The sequence below is a fragment of the Oncorhynchus keta genome, chromosome 37 (genome assembly GCF_023373465.1).
Source record: "Oncorhynchus keta strain PuntledgeMale-10-30-2019 chromosome 37, Oket_V2, whole genome shotgun sequence".
Lineage (NCBI taxonomy): Eukaryota > Metazoa > Chordata > Actinopteri > Salmoniformes > Salmonidae > Oncorhynchus > Oncorhynchus keta.
In genome coordinates, this window is record NC_068457.1 from 2103627 (window position 1) to 2120482 (window position 16856).

Sequence of the window (16856 nt, forward strand, 5' to 3'; positions counted from 1 at the left end):
TAAAGTGGAGAGAAACTATGATATCCGAAATCGGGAGCTTCTTGCGGTCAAACTGCCTTTGGAGGAGTGGCTGCACTGGTTGGAGAGTTCGGAACACACCTTTGGACTGACCACAAGAACCTTATCCTACATCCAGGAGGCTAAACGCCTCAGTCCCCGGCAGGCTCATTGAGATCTCTTCTTCACTCAGTTCAGATCCACGTTATCTTACCGTCCGTGAACGTGAAGCCACATGCCCTTTCTTGACAGTTTCCCAGCTCCAGTGAGGATCGGCCACTTGAATCCATCATCCCCAGGTCGCTCAACCTCACACCGGTGTCCTGGGGTATAGAGACTGTAGTGAGGGCATGGTAGAGAGATTCTGGAGGTCATTCTGTACTCTTCTGGGGTCATCAGCCAGTCTGTCCTTGGGATATCACCCTCAGTCCATTGGTCAAATGGAGTGGGTGAACCAGGATATAGAGACCACCTTACGGTGCTGTGTGTCTGCCAACCCCGCCACTTGGAGTACACACACAACACTCTCCAGTGTTCTTCCACAGGCCTGTCACCATTCCAGGTGTTGTACGGTTATCAGCACCCCCCTTTTCAATGAATAGGTGTGCCTTCTTAAAAGTTAAGTTGTGTAATTTCTTAATGCGGCCTCCTGGCTTCCTTAATATGTTTGAGCCAATCAGTGCTGTGACAAGGTATACAAAAGATTTGGTAAAAGACGAAGTCCATATTATGGCAAGAATAGCTCAAATAAGCAGAGAAACAACATTCCATCATTGCTTTAAGATATGAAGGCCAGTCAATATGAAACATTTCAAGAACTAAAACCATCAATCACTATGATGAAACTGGCTCTGATGGGGACCGTCACAGGAAAGGAAGACCCAGAGTTACCGCTGCTGCAGAGGATAACTTCATTGGAGTTAACAGCCTCAGAAATTTCAGCCCAAATCAATGCTTCACAAAGTTCAAAGTAACATCTCAACGTCAACTGTTCAGGGGAGACTGAGTAAATCAGGTCTTCATGGTCGAATTTCTGCAAAGAAACCACTACTAAATGACACCAATAATAAGAGGAGACCTGCTTGGTCCAAGAAACACGAGTAATGGACATTAGACCGGTGGAAATCTGTCTTTTGGTCTGATGAGTCAAAATTTGAGATTTTAGGTTCCAGCCATGTCTTTGTGAGACACAGAGTAGGTGAACGGAAGATCTTCACATCTTTAGTTCCCACCATTTAGCATGGAGGAGGAGGTGTGATGGTGTGGGGGTGCTTTGTTATTGACACTTAGTGATTTATTTATAATTCAATGCACACTTAACCAATATGGCTACCACAGCATTCTGCAGCAATACGCCATCCCATCTGGTTTGCGCTTAGTGAAACTATCATTTTATTTTCAACAGGACAATGTCCCAACACACCTCCAGGCTGTGTAAGGGCTATTTGACCAAGAAGGAGAGTGATGGAGTGCTGCATCAGATGACCTGGCCTCCACAATCACCCGACCTCAACCCAATTGAGATGGTTTAGGATGAGTTGGACCGCAATGACGGAAAAGCAGCCAACAAATGCCCAGCATATGTGGGAACTCCTTCAAGCATTCCAAGGGGAGCTGGTTGAGAGAATGCCAAGAGTGTGGAAATCTGTCATCAAGGTAAAGTGTGGCATCTTTAAAGACATATATTTGGATTTGTTTAACACTTTGTATGTTACTACATGACTCCATATGTATTTTTTCGTAGTTTTGATGTCTTCACTATTATTCTACAATGTAGAAAACAGTAAAAAATAAAGAAAACCCCTTGAATGAGAAGGTGTGTCGAAACTTTGGACTGGTAATGTGTACATATATATTATTATTTATTATTCATGTTTATTTCTTATTTTATTTATTGTCTTTGCATTATTGGGAAGAGCCTGTAACTACTGTAAGCGTTTCACTGTTAGTCTACACTTAATGTTTATGAAACAAATACAATTTGATTAGAATGTTGATTTGTTCACAAAGTTGCCTAGTCACTTCACCCCTATACCTATATGTACTGTACATATCTACATTTACATTACATGTACATTTAAGTCATTTAGCAGACGCTCTTATCCAGAGCGACTTACAAATTGGTGCATTCACCTTATGACATCCAGTGGAACATCCACTTTACAATAGTGCATCTAAATCTTTTAAGGGGGGTGAGAAGGATTACTTTATCCTATCCTAGGTATTCCTTAAAGAGGTGGGGTTTCAGGTGTCTCCGGAAGGTGGTGATTGACTCCGCTGTCCTGGCGTCGTGAGGGAGTGTGTTCCACCATTGGGGAGCCAGAGCAGCGAACAGTTTTGACTGGGCTGAGCGGGAACTGTACTTCCTCAGTGGTAGGGAGGCGAGCAGGCCAGAGGTGGATGAACGCAGTGCCCTTGTTTGGGTGTAGGGCCTGATCAGAGCCTGGAGGTACTGAGGTGCCGTTCCCCTCACAGCTCCGTAGGCAAGCACCATGGTCTTGTAGCGGATGCGAGCTTCAACTGGAAGCCAGTGGAGAGAGCGGAGGAGCGGGGTGACGTGAGAGAACTTGGGAAGGTTGAACACCAGACGGGCTGCGGCGTTCTGGATGAGTTGTAGGGGTTTAATGGCACAGGCAGGGAGCCCAGCCAACAGCGAGTTGCAGTAATCCAGACGGGAGATGACAAGTGCCTGGATTAGGACCTGCGCCGCTTCCTGTGTGAGGCAGGGTCGTACTCTGCGGATGTTGTAGAGCATGAACCTACAGGAACGGGCCACCGCCTTGATGTTAGTTGAGAACGACAGGGTGTTGTCCAGGATCACGCCAAGGTTCTTAGCGCTCTGGGAGGAGGACACAATGGAGTTGTCAACCGTGATGGCGAGATCATGGAACGGGCAGTCCTTCCCCGGGAGGAAGAGCAGCTCCGTCTTGCCGAGGTTCAGCTTGAGGTGGTGATCCGTCATCCACACTGATATGTCTGCCAGACATGCAGAGATGCGATTCACCACCTGGTCATCAGAAGGAGGAAAGGAAGATTAATTATGTGTCGTCTGCATAGCAATGATAGGAGAGACCATGTGAGGTTATGACAGAGCCAAGTGACTTGGTGTATAGCGAGAATAGGAGAGGGCCTAGAACAGAGCCCTGGGGGACACCAGTGGTGAGAGCGCGTGGTGAGGAGACAGATTCTCGCCACGCCACCTGGTAGGAGCGACCTGTCAGGTAGGACGCAATCAAGCGTGGGCCGCGCCGGAGATGCCCAACTCGGAGAGGGTGGAGAGGAGGATCTGATGGTTCACAGTATCGAAGGCAGCCGATAGGTCTAGAAGGATGAGAGCAGAGGAGAGAGAGTTAGCTTTAGCGGTGCGGAGCGCCTCCGTGATACAGAGAAGAGCAGTCTCAGTTGAATGACTAGTCTTGAAACCTGACTGATTTGGATCAAGAAGGTCATTCTGAGAGAGATAGCGGGAGAGCTGGCCAAGGACGGCACGTTCAAGAGTTTTGGAGAGAAAAGAAAGAAGGGATACTGGTCTGTAGTTGTTGACATCGGAGGGATCGAGTGTAGGTTTTTTCAGAAGGGGTGCAACTCTCGCTCTCTTGAAGACGGAAGGGACGTAGCCAGCGGTCAGGGATGAGTTGATGAGCGAGGTGAGGTAAGGGAGAAGGTCTCCGGAAATGGTCTGGAGAAGAGAGGAGGGGATAGGGTCGAGCGGGCAGGTTGTTGGGCGGCCGGCCGTCACAAGACGCGAGATTTCATCTGGAGAGAGAGGGGAGAAAGAGGTCAGAGCACCGGGTAGGGCAGTGTGAGCAGAACCAGCGGTGTCGTTTGACTTAGCAAACGAGGATCGGATGTCGTCGACCTTCTTTTCAAAATGGTTGACGAAGTCATCTGCAGAGAGGGAGGAGGGGGGAGGGGAGGAGGATTGAGGAGGGAGGAGAAGGTGGCAAAGAGCTTCCTAGGGTTAGAGGCAGATGCTTGGAATTTAGAGTGGTAGAAAGTGGCTTTAGCAGCAGAGACAGAGGAGGAAAATGTAGAGAGGAGGGAGCGAAAGGATGCCAGGTCCGCAGGGAGGCGAGTTTTCCTCCATTTCCGCTCGGCTGCCCGGAGCCCTGTTCTGTGAGCTCGCAATGAGTCGTCGAGCCACGGAGCGGGAGGGAGGACCGAGCCGGCCTGGAAGATAGGGGACATAGAGAGTCAAAGGATGCAGAAAGGGAGGAGAGGAGGGTTGAGGAGGCAGAATCAGGAGATAGGTTGGAGAAGGTTTGAGCAGAGGGAAGAGATGATAGGATGGAAGAGGAGAGAGTAGCGGGGGAGAGAGAGCGAAGGTTGGGACGGCGCGATACCATCCGAGTAGGGGCAGTGTGGGAAGTGTTGGATGAGAGCGAGAGGGAAAAGGATACAAGATAGTGGTCGGAGACTTGGAGGAGTTGCAATGAGGTTAGTGGAAGAACAGCATCTAGTAAAGATGAGGTCGAGCGTATTGCCTGCCTTGTGAGTAGGGGGGAAGGTGAGAGGGTGAGGTCAAAAGAGGAAAGGAGTGGAAAGAAGGAGGCAGAGAGGAATGAGTCAAAGGTAGACGTGGGGAGGTTAAAGTCGCCCAGAACTGTGAGAGGTGAGCCGTCCTCAGGAAAGGAGCTTATCAAGACATCAAGCTCATTGATGAACTCTCCGAGGGGACCTGGAGGGCGATAAATGATAAGGATGTTAAGCTTGAAAGGGCTGGTAACTGTGACAGCATGAAATTCAAAGGAGGCGATAGACAGATGGGTAAGGGAGAAAGAGAGAATGACCACTTGGGAGAGATGAGGATCCCGGTGCCACCACCCCGCTGACCAGAAGCTCTCGGGGTGTGCGAGAACACGTGGGCGGACGAAGAGAGAGCAGTAGGAGTAGCAGTGTTATCTGTGGTGATCCATGTTTCCGTCAGTGCCAAGAAGTCGAGGGACTGGAGGGAGACATAGGCTGAGATGAACTCTGCCTTGTTGGCCGCAGATCGGCAGTTCCAGAGGCTACCGGAGACCTGGAACTCCACGTGGGTCGTGCGCGCTGGGACCACCAGATTAGGGTGGCCGCGGCCACGCGGTGTGGAGCGTTTGTATGGTATGTGCAGACAGGAGATAACAGGGATAGACAGACACATAGTTGACAGGCTACAGAAGAGGCTACGCTAATGCAAGGAGATTGGAATGACAAGTGGACTACACGTCTCGAATGTTCAGAAAGTTAAGCTTACGTAGCAAGAATCTTATTGACTAAAATGATTAAAATGATACAGTACTGCTGAAGTAGGCTAGCTGGCAGTGGCTGCGTTGTTGACTTTGTAGACTAGCTGGCAGTGGCTGCGTTGTTGACACTACACTAATCAAGTCGTTCCGTTGAGTGTAATAGTTTCTACAGTGCTGCTATTCGGGGGCTAGCTGGCTAGCTAGCAGTGTTGATTACGTTACGTTGCGTTAAAAGAACGACAATAGCTGGCTAGCTAACCTAGAAAATCGCTCTAGACTACACAATTATCTTTGATACACAGACGGCTATGTAGCTAGCTATGTAGCTAGCTACGATCAAACAAATCAAACCGTTGTGCTGTAATGAAATTAAATGAAAATGTGATACTACCTGTGGAGCGGAATGCGACCGGGTTGTTGAGTGCGGAAGTTCTATTCAGTAGACGTTGGCTAGCTGTTGGCTAGCTAGCAGTGTCTCCTATGTTAAGGACGACAAATAGCTGGCTAGCTAACCTCGGTAAATTAAGATAATCACTCTAAGACTACACGCTCTAAACTACACAATTATCTTGGATACGAAGACAGCAAAGACAACTATGTAGCTAGCTAACACTACACTAATCAAGTCGTTCAGTTGAGTGTAATAGTTTCTACAGTGCTGCTATTCGGTAGACGGTGGACGTTTGCTAGCTGGCTAGCTGCTGGGCAGATAGCAGTGTAGACTATGTTAGGACGACGAAATACGAAGTTGCAATAGAAGTGCTGACTGTTTCACTTTGTTGTCCTCTTTCTTTTCCTTTTTCTTCTGTCCTTCTTTTGTCCTTATTTTGTCTTCCTTTCTTCTGTTAACTAGATATTTTTGTTGTTATTCTTTGTAAGCTAGCTAGCTTCTTCCAGGAGAGTCCCTAGCAACTGCTTAGCAACAAGTAAACAATTCTGCTAGCAATTCAGCTAGCTAAGATAACTGTACAATTTTATGAAAAATAGTTAATTTTTCAAAAGCCTGTCTTTTTGGTTTGTTCCTTGTTTTGTCTTCTATTGAGTCTTGCAGTTTTCTCTTGATTTTTTCGATGTACTTCACTCTAAAAAAACATTTAAATCTCAATATATACAGGAGCTCATTTTTCAGCAGCTGCTCAATTTAGAACTCCGGAACACATATCTACATATCTATCTATCATATCTCAATTACCTCGTACCCCTGCACATCAACTGATATCCAGTGTATGTAGCCTAGTTATCGTTACTCATTGTGTATTTATTCCTCGTGTTATTATTTGTATCTATTATTTTTCTCTATAATATTTGACATAGCTCCCCCAGAGAATGTACCCTTACGATCAACTGATCGTAATTTGGATCTTTGCATTCACAGTTGCTATGAGATTAGGATATCAGTACCTCCTTAGACAAAGCAATTGTAACAGTAGAGCAAAGAATGAAATATACGGTAAAATTAATGTCTGCAGTATTGACATTACCCTGAGTACATGATGCATGGAAGGCAAAGTCATAAATGTTTTAAAGTGTGTATTCTTATTTTACATTCACAGTTCAAGTCGGAAGTTGACCTTAGCCAACTACATTTAAACTCAGTTTTTTCACAATTCCTGACATTTCATCCGAGTAAAAATCCCCTGTTTTAGGTCAGTCAGGATCAATACTTTATTTTAAGAATGTGAAATGTCAGAATTATAGTAGAGAAAATGATTTATTTCAGCTTTTATTTCTTTCATCATATTCCCAGTGGGTCAGAAGTTTACATACACTGAATTAGTACTTGGTAGCATTGCCTTTATATTGTTAAACTTGGGTCAAACATTTCGGGTAGACTTCCACAAGCTTCCCACCCATTCCTCCTGACAGAGCTGGTGTAACTGAGTCAGGTTTGTAGGCCTCCTTGCTCGCACAAGCTTTTTCAGATCTGTCCACAAATTTTCTATAGTATTGAGGTCAGGGCATTGTGAAGGCCACTCCAAAACCTTGACTTTGTTGTCCTTAAGCCATTTTGAAACAACTTTGGAAGTATGCTTGGGGTCATTGTCCATTTGGAAGACCCAGTGCACCAGTCCCTCCTGCAGCAAAGCACCCCCACAACATGATGCTGCCACCCCTGTGTTTCACGGCTGGGTATGGTTTTCTTCGGATTGCAAGCCTCCCCTTTTTCCTCCAAACATAACAATGGTCATTATGGCCAAACAGTTCTATTTTTGTTTCATCAGACCAGAGGACATTACTACAAAAAGTACAATCTTTGTCCCCATGTGTAGCTGCAAACCATAGTCTGGCTTTTTTATGGAGGTTTTGGGGCAGTGGCTTCTTCCTTGCTGAGTGGCCTTTCAGTTTATGTCAATATATAATTTGTTTTACTGTGGATATAGATACTTTTATACCTGTTTCCTTCAGCACCTTCACAAGGTCGTTTGCTGTTGTTTTGGGATTGATTTGCACTATTCGCACGAAAGTACGTGCATCTCTAGGAGACAGAACGCGTCTCCTTCCTGATTATATTTACGTACTATTGTTTGTACAGATGAACGTGGTAGCTTCAGGCATTTAGGAATTCCTCCCAAGTAAGATCCAGAGGTCTGCAATTTTTTGGGGGGGGCTGATATCTTTTTTCTTTTTCTTGATTTTTCCATGATGTCAAGCAAAGAGGCACTGAGTTTGAAGGTTGGCCTTGAAATACATCCACAGGAACACCTCCCATTGACTCAAATTATGTCAATTAGCCTATCAGAAGCTTCTAAAGCCCTGACATAATTTTCTGGAATTTTCCAAGCTGTTTAAACATGTTACGGTTAATTAAAGCTACACTTGTTGTTAATCCAGCCAACGTGTCAGATTTCAAAAAGGTTTTACGGCGAAAGCAAACCAATGGACTATCTGAGGATAGCACTCCACAAAACAAACACATGACATTCATATTTCAACCCGCCAGGCGCAACACAAAACGCAGAAATAACGATATAATTCATGCCTTACCTTTGAAGATCGTCTTTTGTTGGCACTCCAATACGTCCCATAAACATCACAAATGGTCCTTTTTTTCGATAAATTCCGTCATTATTTCTCCAAAATGTCCATTTATTTGGCACGTTTGATCCAGAAAAACACTGGTTCCAACTCGCGCAACATGACTACAAAATATCTAATAAGTTACCTGTAAACTTGTTCCAAACATTTCAAACAACTTTCCTAATACAACATTTGCTATTTTTTTACGTAAATAATCGATCAAATTTAAGACGGGATAAACTGTGTTCAATACCGGACGAAAACAAACAGTACACTAGACTCGACCCTCATTCTGAATAGCCCTACTTCTTCATTTCTCAAAGGAAAAACATCAACCAATTTCTAAAGACTGTTGACATCCAGTGGAAGCCATAGGAACTGCAAGCAAGTGCACTTAGAAATCTAGATCCACATAGAAATCCCATTGAAAACACTGTTACCTCTAACAAAAAAAATCCTGGATGGATTTTCTCAGGTGTTTGCCTGCCATATCAGTTCTGTAATACTCACAGACATTATTCAAACCATTTTAGAAACGTTAGAGTGTTGTCTATCTACTCCACCATTTGCATGCATATCCTAGCTTCTGGGCCTGAGTAGCAGGCAGTTTACTTTGGGCACACTTTTCATCCGGATGTGAAAATACTGCCCCCTAGCCCGAAGAGGTTATTAAAGGCACAGTCAATTTAGTGCATGTAAACTTACTGTGAATTATAAGTGAAATATCTGTCTATAAACATTTGTTGGAAAAATGACTTCAACTGTATGTAGTTAAATCCTTGTGCTGTACTTCTCTATTAATGTTATGTATTATGTCATGCTTTATGTTTGTGTGGACCCCAGGAAGAGTAGCTGCTGCTTTCGCAGTAGCTAATAGGGATCCTAATAAAATACTAATGACTAGTAAAATGAAAGTCCTGAGAACTTACATGGAACTAGCCAAATGTCCCCCAAGAACTTTCCCTTGGGACCATCATGCGACTTCCCCTTGACCATCATGAAACATCCCCTTGTGGTCATTGAATGTCACATGGATGTCCCACATCTTATCAGAACCAAATAGGAACCTTTTCATAATGTTCCCTAATTGACATCAAAATACCTTATTATAATGTTATACTGCGACCAACTGGGACCTGTGCTGAACATACTGCTATGGTCCCTGGGATAATGTAATTTCCCTAGAACATTCTTAGAATGTCAGTGGGATAACGTCTCGCCGAAACCCTTAAAGCGACCTAATGAGAACGTTGCCGAATGTCCTTAGGATGTCCCCTGTTTGCTGGGTGTGCTCAAAGGTAAATACCAAACAGATGTCAATAAAATGTATTCTGTACAATTAAAATCGTCGTGTTCATTCTCCACACTGTCTTTATTGCCAACTTGTTCATCTAACCTGGACGTTCTTTTCCCTAGACACCAGAAAGTGATTTCCAGCAACCGTTTTCCGATTTAAGTCACGGCCATTGAACATTTTGTCACGTCACATTGAGGTAGATGGAAACTCATCGAAGTGTATAAGGGCAAACTTAGCATAAGGCAACACCTCACAAAGTCTACCGACTAGATACCGGGTTGGGATGTCTGCATACACTATACACGGTCAGACTTTCCTGACCATGTTAAGTGTATGCAGTCAGATCTCCATGTACCAAAGCAAAGCTCCAATGCTAAGTAAAGCAACACCAAACACAGTGACACAAAGCAACACATATATACATGGGCACCAGCCCCATTGGAGAAAACAGCATTTCCTCTGAATCAAGAGCAAGCAAGCTGTACTCTGTGATAAGGTTTGGAGTTATGGAGAGGGGAGAGGTGGGGGAGGAGGTATTGTACCTCATCCTTTTGAAGTGCACACACATGGCAAGCAACTCAAATTTCCTCACAACACAGCATGACACAAGAAGCAAAAACTCTACATACACAATCTCTATGTTAAATGTGCAAATCTGTATGGCACATCTAAATGGTAGTTGACATTCACAGACAATATATGAATGAACAAGGTTAGAACATGATTCCTTGTGGATTATGGCAAAGATGTGTAGAAATGGGGTGTATAGACATTACAACCACAGGTCATTGGTCTATATCTAGCCAGACAGGAGAGTAGCTAACTGGTATGATGTTCCATTCAGGGAGCGCACCGGTGACAAACAGTGAGGGTGGAGCATAGGCAGGTTGCACAACAGTTGTATGGGGGATGTTTGGGTGAGTAAATGCAGACTCAATTTGGAAAGGAAGGGAGGGGGTTGACATAATGTGTCAAGCTTTTGGATGTTTTGCTCAGAGACATACTAGAGCTTATCTTGACTCATCCCTATTGTAACGCAATAATTACACTGTATGCGTGCGTTCCTTGCAGTAAGTCAGACCTAAATATTTGATAATAAAGTTCAGACATTTGAGAATTTGGCATGATAACTGAATAACTTAATTTACGGTCTTGCTTTACAGTTATAGTGAACAATTTTTGCATATGGCACTTGGATGATAAAAAAGTACAAAATAAAGTTCTTGCCACGAGAAAGGAAAAATGACAATCATAAAGAGATTGTGGTAGATGCAAATAACCACATTTTTGTCAGATATTTGTGTTTAAGCCGTGTCTATATTTGTTTTTCTACCAAATGTATAACGGAAAAATAGATACATATTCAAATCAGCCGAAAAGATTAATACATCAATGAGCAAAACTACAAGACAACTATGGGTCCAACAAATGTCAGGGATTTTTAAATAAACAAACAAACAATGACAATAATAAGGGACGATAACCATACATACTTATGGCACCAATCTACATTAGTCTCAATGGAATCAATGACAGCCAGCTACACTTTTGTGGACCAGACATGCAAACAAATGCATTAAGATGAGGAAAGAGAGAAAATAAAAAATACAAACAGAAGAAGTAGGAGGGAACAACCAAAGTAATGTCTGTAAAATAACAGAAGAAAGAAATCTGTCTATCGAGCAATAATCACCTTCACTGGGGATGACAAGTATGTACGGCGTGGTATTTTGTCCCCTACCTATTACCACTAAGAACAAGGTTTATAATTCCCGGTCAGCATGCATGAGAGAAAAAAGAAACAAAGAAAATGTTTCTAAAAAAGTCGCCTTCATCGTTTCAATTTCACATTTAGCACAGTAGTAGGAAAAAAATCAAGTACTATTGCTAAAACACCTTGAAGAAAACTATGGGCAGTATGATTATACAGTATATATAGACGGTTGAATATATTAATTTCAACAAGCTTCTGATAGCTTCCATTAAAGGAAAAAGGCCAAACAGTAGAAGTGCTTCTAATAGCATCTTCGGCTCTAAAAATCTACGTCAGAGGAATATTTTAGAGGTTTGATTCTCAGTGCATGTGAATGGGACATTGGAATGCAAACATTGGTATTAACTGTTGATTCTGACTGGAAGAAGGATAAAAGGAGATGGAGTAAAAAATGGAAAAGAACACAAAATATGTTTGAACTTAGTGGCAGTTTCGATCCAAAATTGGACCTCAACTTTTATGGTGTCCGTATTAGGACAGCCTCAATCTCAGCAACATTTCCTTGGTGTTAGCGAACAAGCAGCTCAAGAATCTCATGTTAACAATTATTATTATTCGATTCTCTAAAGTATAAAACTATAAAATCCATTCATATTGAAATAATCAAGCCGTCTATTTGTACTTGAACAGATGAAGGGTCACAAGGTTTAAAATGCATGTATTTTCCAAAGCAGACACACAATCAGTGTGTCTACAAGTATAGACTCTAATCACTGTAAAGAGCTCAATTCATAACAGAAGGATGGTAAGAGAAAAGAAAGGAAAGAGCCCACTGATGAGGATAAATGTTTGACACAGACAAAAGAAAACAGGAAAATTGACAACTAAATAAGAAGATTATCGTCAATGCACAATTGTATGTATGTCTAAAAAAATAAGCAGCAACTTAAAAAGAAAATGGGAGGAAATCAAACATAATAATTAAATGGTGAAATGCGTGAACCCGTTTTTAGTTTTTGTCACCATCCATTACATTAATGGAGGTTGTCCTACGATACTACTGATCCTTAATGTGTTCTTTTATAAAGATGGTTCGGAGAAAAGAAAAGAAGTGGAATGGAGAGAAAAAGAAAAGCTGCACAGAATCTTGGACTGTATAGACCGAAACCATGCAGGTTCAACACTGAAAAGATTGTGGGGCTTGTGGTCACGTATGCCTTTAAAATAGGGAAAGTCTACCTCTATGCAGGTGTACATATACCACTCTCAATACAATGTGCATTCATTGGGCCGAGTCGTTGTTAAACATGTATATCTCTGATTTCATTGCATCAAGTAATTTACTTCCTACGCATGGAAAATTATAAGAAGAGTTCTCATACCTTTAGTAGCCAGTCTCACACAGTTGATTTTTGTTTCCTGAGAAGACAGAGACAGACATAGTTGTTCAATTATATTGTCCCAACACAGTGATGTCCATCACTCTTGTCACGTTCCACTGGACTTGGGGCTGAAATACAACAAGACGGCACAAGAGAAGAATGGGAATGGGGAAAGGGTTCAGAAATACAGACATTTCAGTCATAATACTGGGTACACTTAAAAACTGCTGACCCCTAAAGCAGTAAAGGCATTTGTGCTCCAAATGGCATCCACAAGATCAGTTGAGGGTCTCAATCTTTTTGGGTTACCATACCCCGTAAGTACCCCCTCGTGTGCATTTTTACCAGTAGTCCTACTGTATGTTCTTATAGCACCATTATAGCATTTGATTAAATAAAGCTATTTCTCTCCATCAACTTTAAACTCGGATTTCACATGGAGTTAGGAAAACCTAGCCCTATATATAGGGTAGATGGCTTTACGTCCCAGACTTCGTGTGGAGAAAAGCTATTAGCGAAACGCTAAACCAACCACTGAAACGACATCTATCATTGAGAGAAATAATTGTCATATCTGTGTGTGTGCTGCACTCAGGGCTGGCTGTCAGTCTTTTATTAGCGAAAGGGTCCGTAAAAGGATCTATACAGAGCCAACATGGTAGCCACACAGATGCTGCAATCGTTCATCATCCTCTCTGCTTCTCTTGCTCCGTCCCTTTCTCTCTTTACCTCCCCTTATCTCAATATCCCCCCATCCCTTTATTTCCAGTCCTCAGCCATCTCTAAAATAGGTCCCCAAATGGACCTCAGAGTGAGGAGATTAGTTACCACGGCAACAACAATCTTGGTAAATAATTTTTCACTGCAAATGGTCATGTTAAATAAACTTTGATCAAACCATCCCAGCATACAGGGACGTCCTGAGGACATTCGGCGATGTTCCCATTAAGTCCCTTGAGAGTTTTGGCATGACGTTATCCCTCTGACGTTCCGAGAACATCCCATAATGGTCCAAGGGAACGTTCTCTAGGGGACCTTTGTCTAGTTCCCTGTAAGTTCCCAGGATGTCACTGAGGATCATGTCAGGAACTTTTTAGGACGTTCCAGGACTTTCATTTGACTAGTTCACAGGACGTCATGTGATGGTCCCCCTGGGAACGTTCTCAAAGGGACCTTGGAATTTTTTGTCTAGTTCCCGGTTTGTCCGGGGGACGTCACGTGATGGTCTCAAAGAAACGTTCTCCCCAAGGCACGTGGTCCATCAAGGCCCTGATTGGTGAACCAATGATCAATTCACAGCTCTTGTCTTTTGGTAATGGTACAGTGGTTGCTCCACTAAAAGTTTTGCGATTATGCTGCGGTACTTTATGGTTTAGTACGGTACCCTGCGTCAACACTTCAATGCTCCAGATCAGCACAGAGGGTGTTAGAGCACTGATTATGCTTTTGGGTCCTACTGTGTCTATAACTGACAATGAGTGGGTGGCATAAACCTAAATAAAATCTGATAATTGTGCACAACTTCAGTATTACTTACTAAAACTGTTGCTACACTAAGGTTTTTAGTATTTCATTTTGTTAGGATTATTTTGCTCTTACTGTAGTAGTGTAGCCCACTCCACACCGGTCACGTTGTACAGCGCCTGAGTTGCCCAATGCTCTGTTACTGCATAGCAGTGCAAGATGTGTTGCTACAGATGCTGGTTCAATACCCATGCCCCCCTCAACTGGGCGACCCATGAGATGACTGTAGGTTTTTGGTTTCTTGCCCTCTAAAAACAGAAATAAATCATTCTAAATAACAAACTGGCTTTATTTACAAATTAGTAACAATGTCTCACCCCATGTTCAAGAATGGCCTTTTTCTCGCTCATTTTACGTTATTTGAAAACAAAATATTCGCCAAAATATTGTTATTTTTTAAACAAAGAGATTATTATTATTATTCATTTAGAATTATATAAAAGCCCCTTGAATATTCTCACAGATATATTATTGACCCTGTTATTAGCAGGACAATATTTATTGGTCATATAGGTCATGGCTCCCGAGTGGCGCACATTGGGATTGCTTTGCAGTTCACCATCTGTATCCACTGAATTCGCACAAGGTTCAAGGCATGAGGGCAGGGGGCACAGGATGGGTCGCAGAGCCGTGCACAGAAGATGGCCCTAGCCCATGGGAAAGGGAGGAGGAGGAAGGGGGCAGCACTTTAAGGGACATTGCATTAATAATGGTGGTGACTAGGGAAACGTTCCCGTTGTTCTTAGTGCCAGTCTGCACATTCAAACTAAAACAATGTAACTAATAATGGCCTCTTTATGCTTTGTTAATAAAATAATAATAAAAATACTCTTTTAAAATGACAATGTTTATTTAGTTATGGATTCATGACGAATTACTATGGGAATAAATATCACTGAATTACAGAAATATTGGAAACAAGTTGTCTAATGAAAGTAAACTAATTGTTGCTTACTGGAAAATACTCTTTCAAACACCGGTTTCAAACAATGGTTACATTGTACAGCGCTATTATGGCTATTAGCAGGTAGTTGGACAATGGGCTTGCCTAGAAGGAGGGTAGGGGGAGAATTCTATCGTCAAATGTATTTCTAAGTTAGGTTGGCTGTATCATAACCGGCCCGTGATTGGTTACAATTTCAGTTTAATCCACCAGAAAAGACAAAACAAATAATACCCCAAAAAGTATTATTATGCATCACATCCGACCGTGGTTGGGAGTTCCACAGGGTGGCGCACAATTGGCCCAGGGTTTCTCTCCCTCGAAAACTTTATTCAGATTACAATCGCTCACTTATCGTTATATATTATCAAGTTGATGGCACAGTCATATAGCGGCACCTACACAAAGCTGAGTGACTCACTCATTCATGACTTTGGATCCAAATAAATAAGTACCAACATTCTTTCTGATAGTCTTTAATAAAGAAATGTTTTTGTAATCCTCACCTGGACACCATATACAGTATTATAATAGCCCATTATGTGCTATTAGCAGGACAATATACCTTTACCAACACCTCTCTGAATTTTGATACAGGGCCTCCCCAGTGGCACAGCTGTCGAAGTCACGGCAAAGCAAAATGCGTTGCTACAAATACCCATGCCGGCCGCCACCGGGAGGCCAATGAGGCGGCTTTTGGTTTTCATTTAGAATCCTCCAATATGTAGTTATTGGCGGAGGATCACATCGTATTTTTCGTTATACTGTAGGCCTACCGTAGGTGGCATGAGTCTCACTAGAGTTGAGTAATGTGCTGTTAAAAGTGGTGTAGGTCTTATTTATTTAAAGAGCATATTGAAGTTAGAAGCAATAGGATTTGAAGCAATAGCCTACAATTATTTTAGCATCGTTTCGCACTGCTCTGAGTCACTTCCGGCGCCGACAGAGATGGCCGCCTCGCTTCGCGTTCCTAGGAAACTATGCAGTTTTTTGTTTTTTTACGTGTTATTTCTTACATTGGTACCCCAGGTCATCTTAGGTTTCATTACATAAAGCCGAGAAGAACTACTGAACATAAGAGCAGCGTCAACTCACCATCAGTACGACCAAGAATATGACTTTCGCGAAGCGGATCCTGCGTTCTGCCTTTCACCCAGGACAACGGAATGGATCCCAGCCGGCGACCCCAAAAAACGACTTCGAAAAAGGGGAAAACGAAGCGGTCTTCTGGTCAGACTCCGGAGACGGGCACATCGTGCACCACTCCCTAGCATTCTCCTTGCCAATGTCCAGTCTCTTGACAACAAGGTTGATGAAATCCGAGCAAGGGTAGCATTCCAGAGGGACATCAGAGACTGTAACTCAAGTCCTTCTGTTCACCTGATTTAGAATTCCTCACAATCAAATGTAGACCGCATTATCTACCAAGGGAATTCTCTTCGATTATAATCACAGCCGTATATATTCCCCCCCAAGCAGACACATCGATGGCTCTGAATGAACTTTATTTGACTCTTTGCAAACTGGAATCCATATATCTGGAGGCTGCATTCATTGTAGCTGGGGATTTTAACAAGGCTAATCTGAAAACAAGACTCCCTAAATTTTATCAGCATATCGATTGCGCAACCAGGGCTGGAAAAACCTTGGATCATTGCTATTCCAACTTCCGCGACGCATATAAGGCCCTGCCTCGCCCTCCTTTCGGAAAAGCTGACCATGACTCCATTTTGTTGATCCCTGCCTACAGACAGAA

At 42.9% G+C, this 16856-nt stretch overlaps 1 protein-coding gene across 1 annotated transcript in view; it reads right to left on the minus strand.

Annotated features, from left to right (window-relative positions):
* LOC118370053 (receptor-type tyrosine-protein phosphatase T) overlaps nucleotides 1-16856 on the minus strand; it is a 488900-nt gene that overhangs the window by 142024 nt on the left and 330020 nt on the right. Inside the window, exons 14-15 of the mRNA XM_052498885.1 lie at nucleotides 12634-12670; nucleotides 11231-11287 (exon numbers count right to left, since the gene is read on the minus strand). Coding sequence (XP_052354845.1) covers nucleotides 11231-11287; nucleotides 12634-12670 — 94 coding nt within the window. The remainder of the gene's footprint in view (nucleotides 1-11230; nucleotides 11288-12633; nucleotides 12671-16856) is intronic.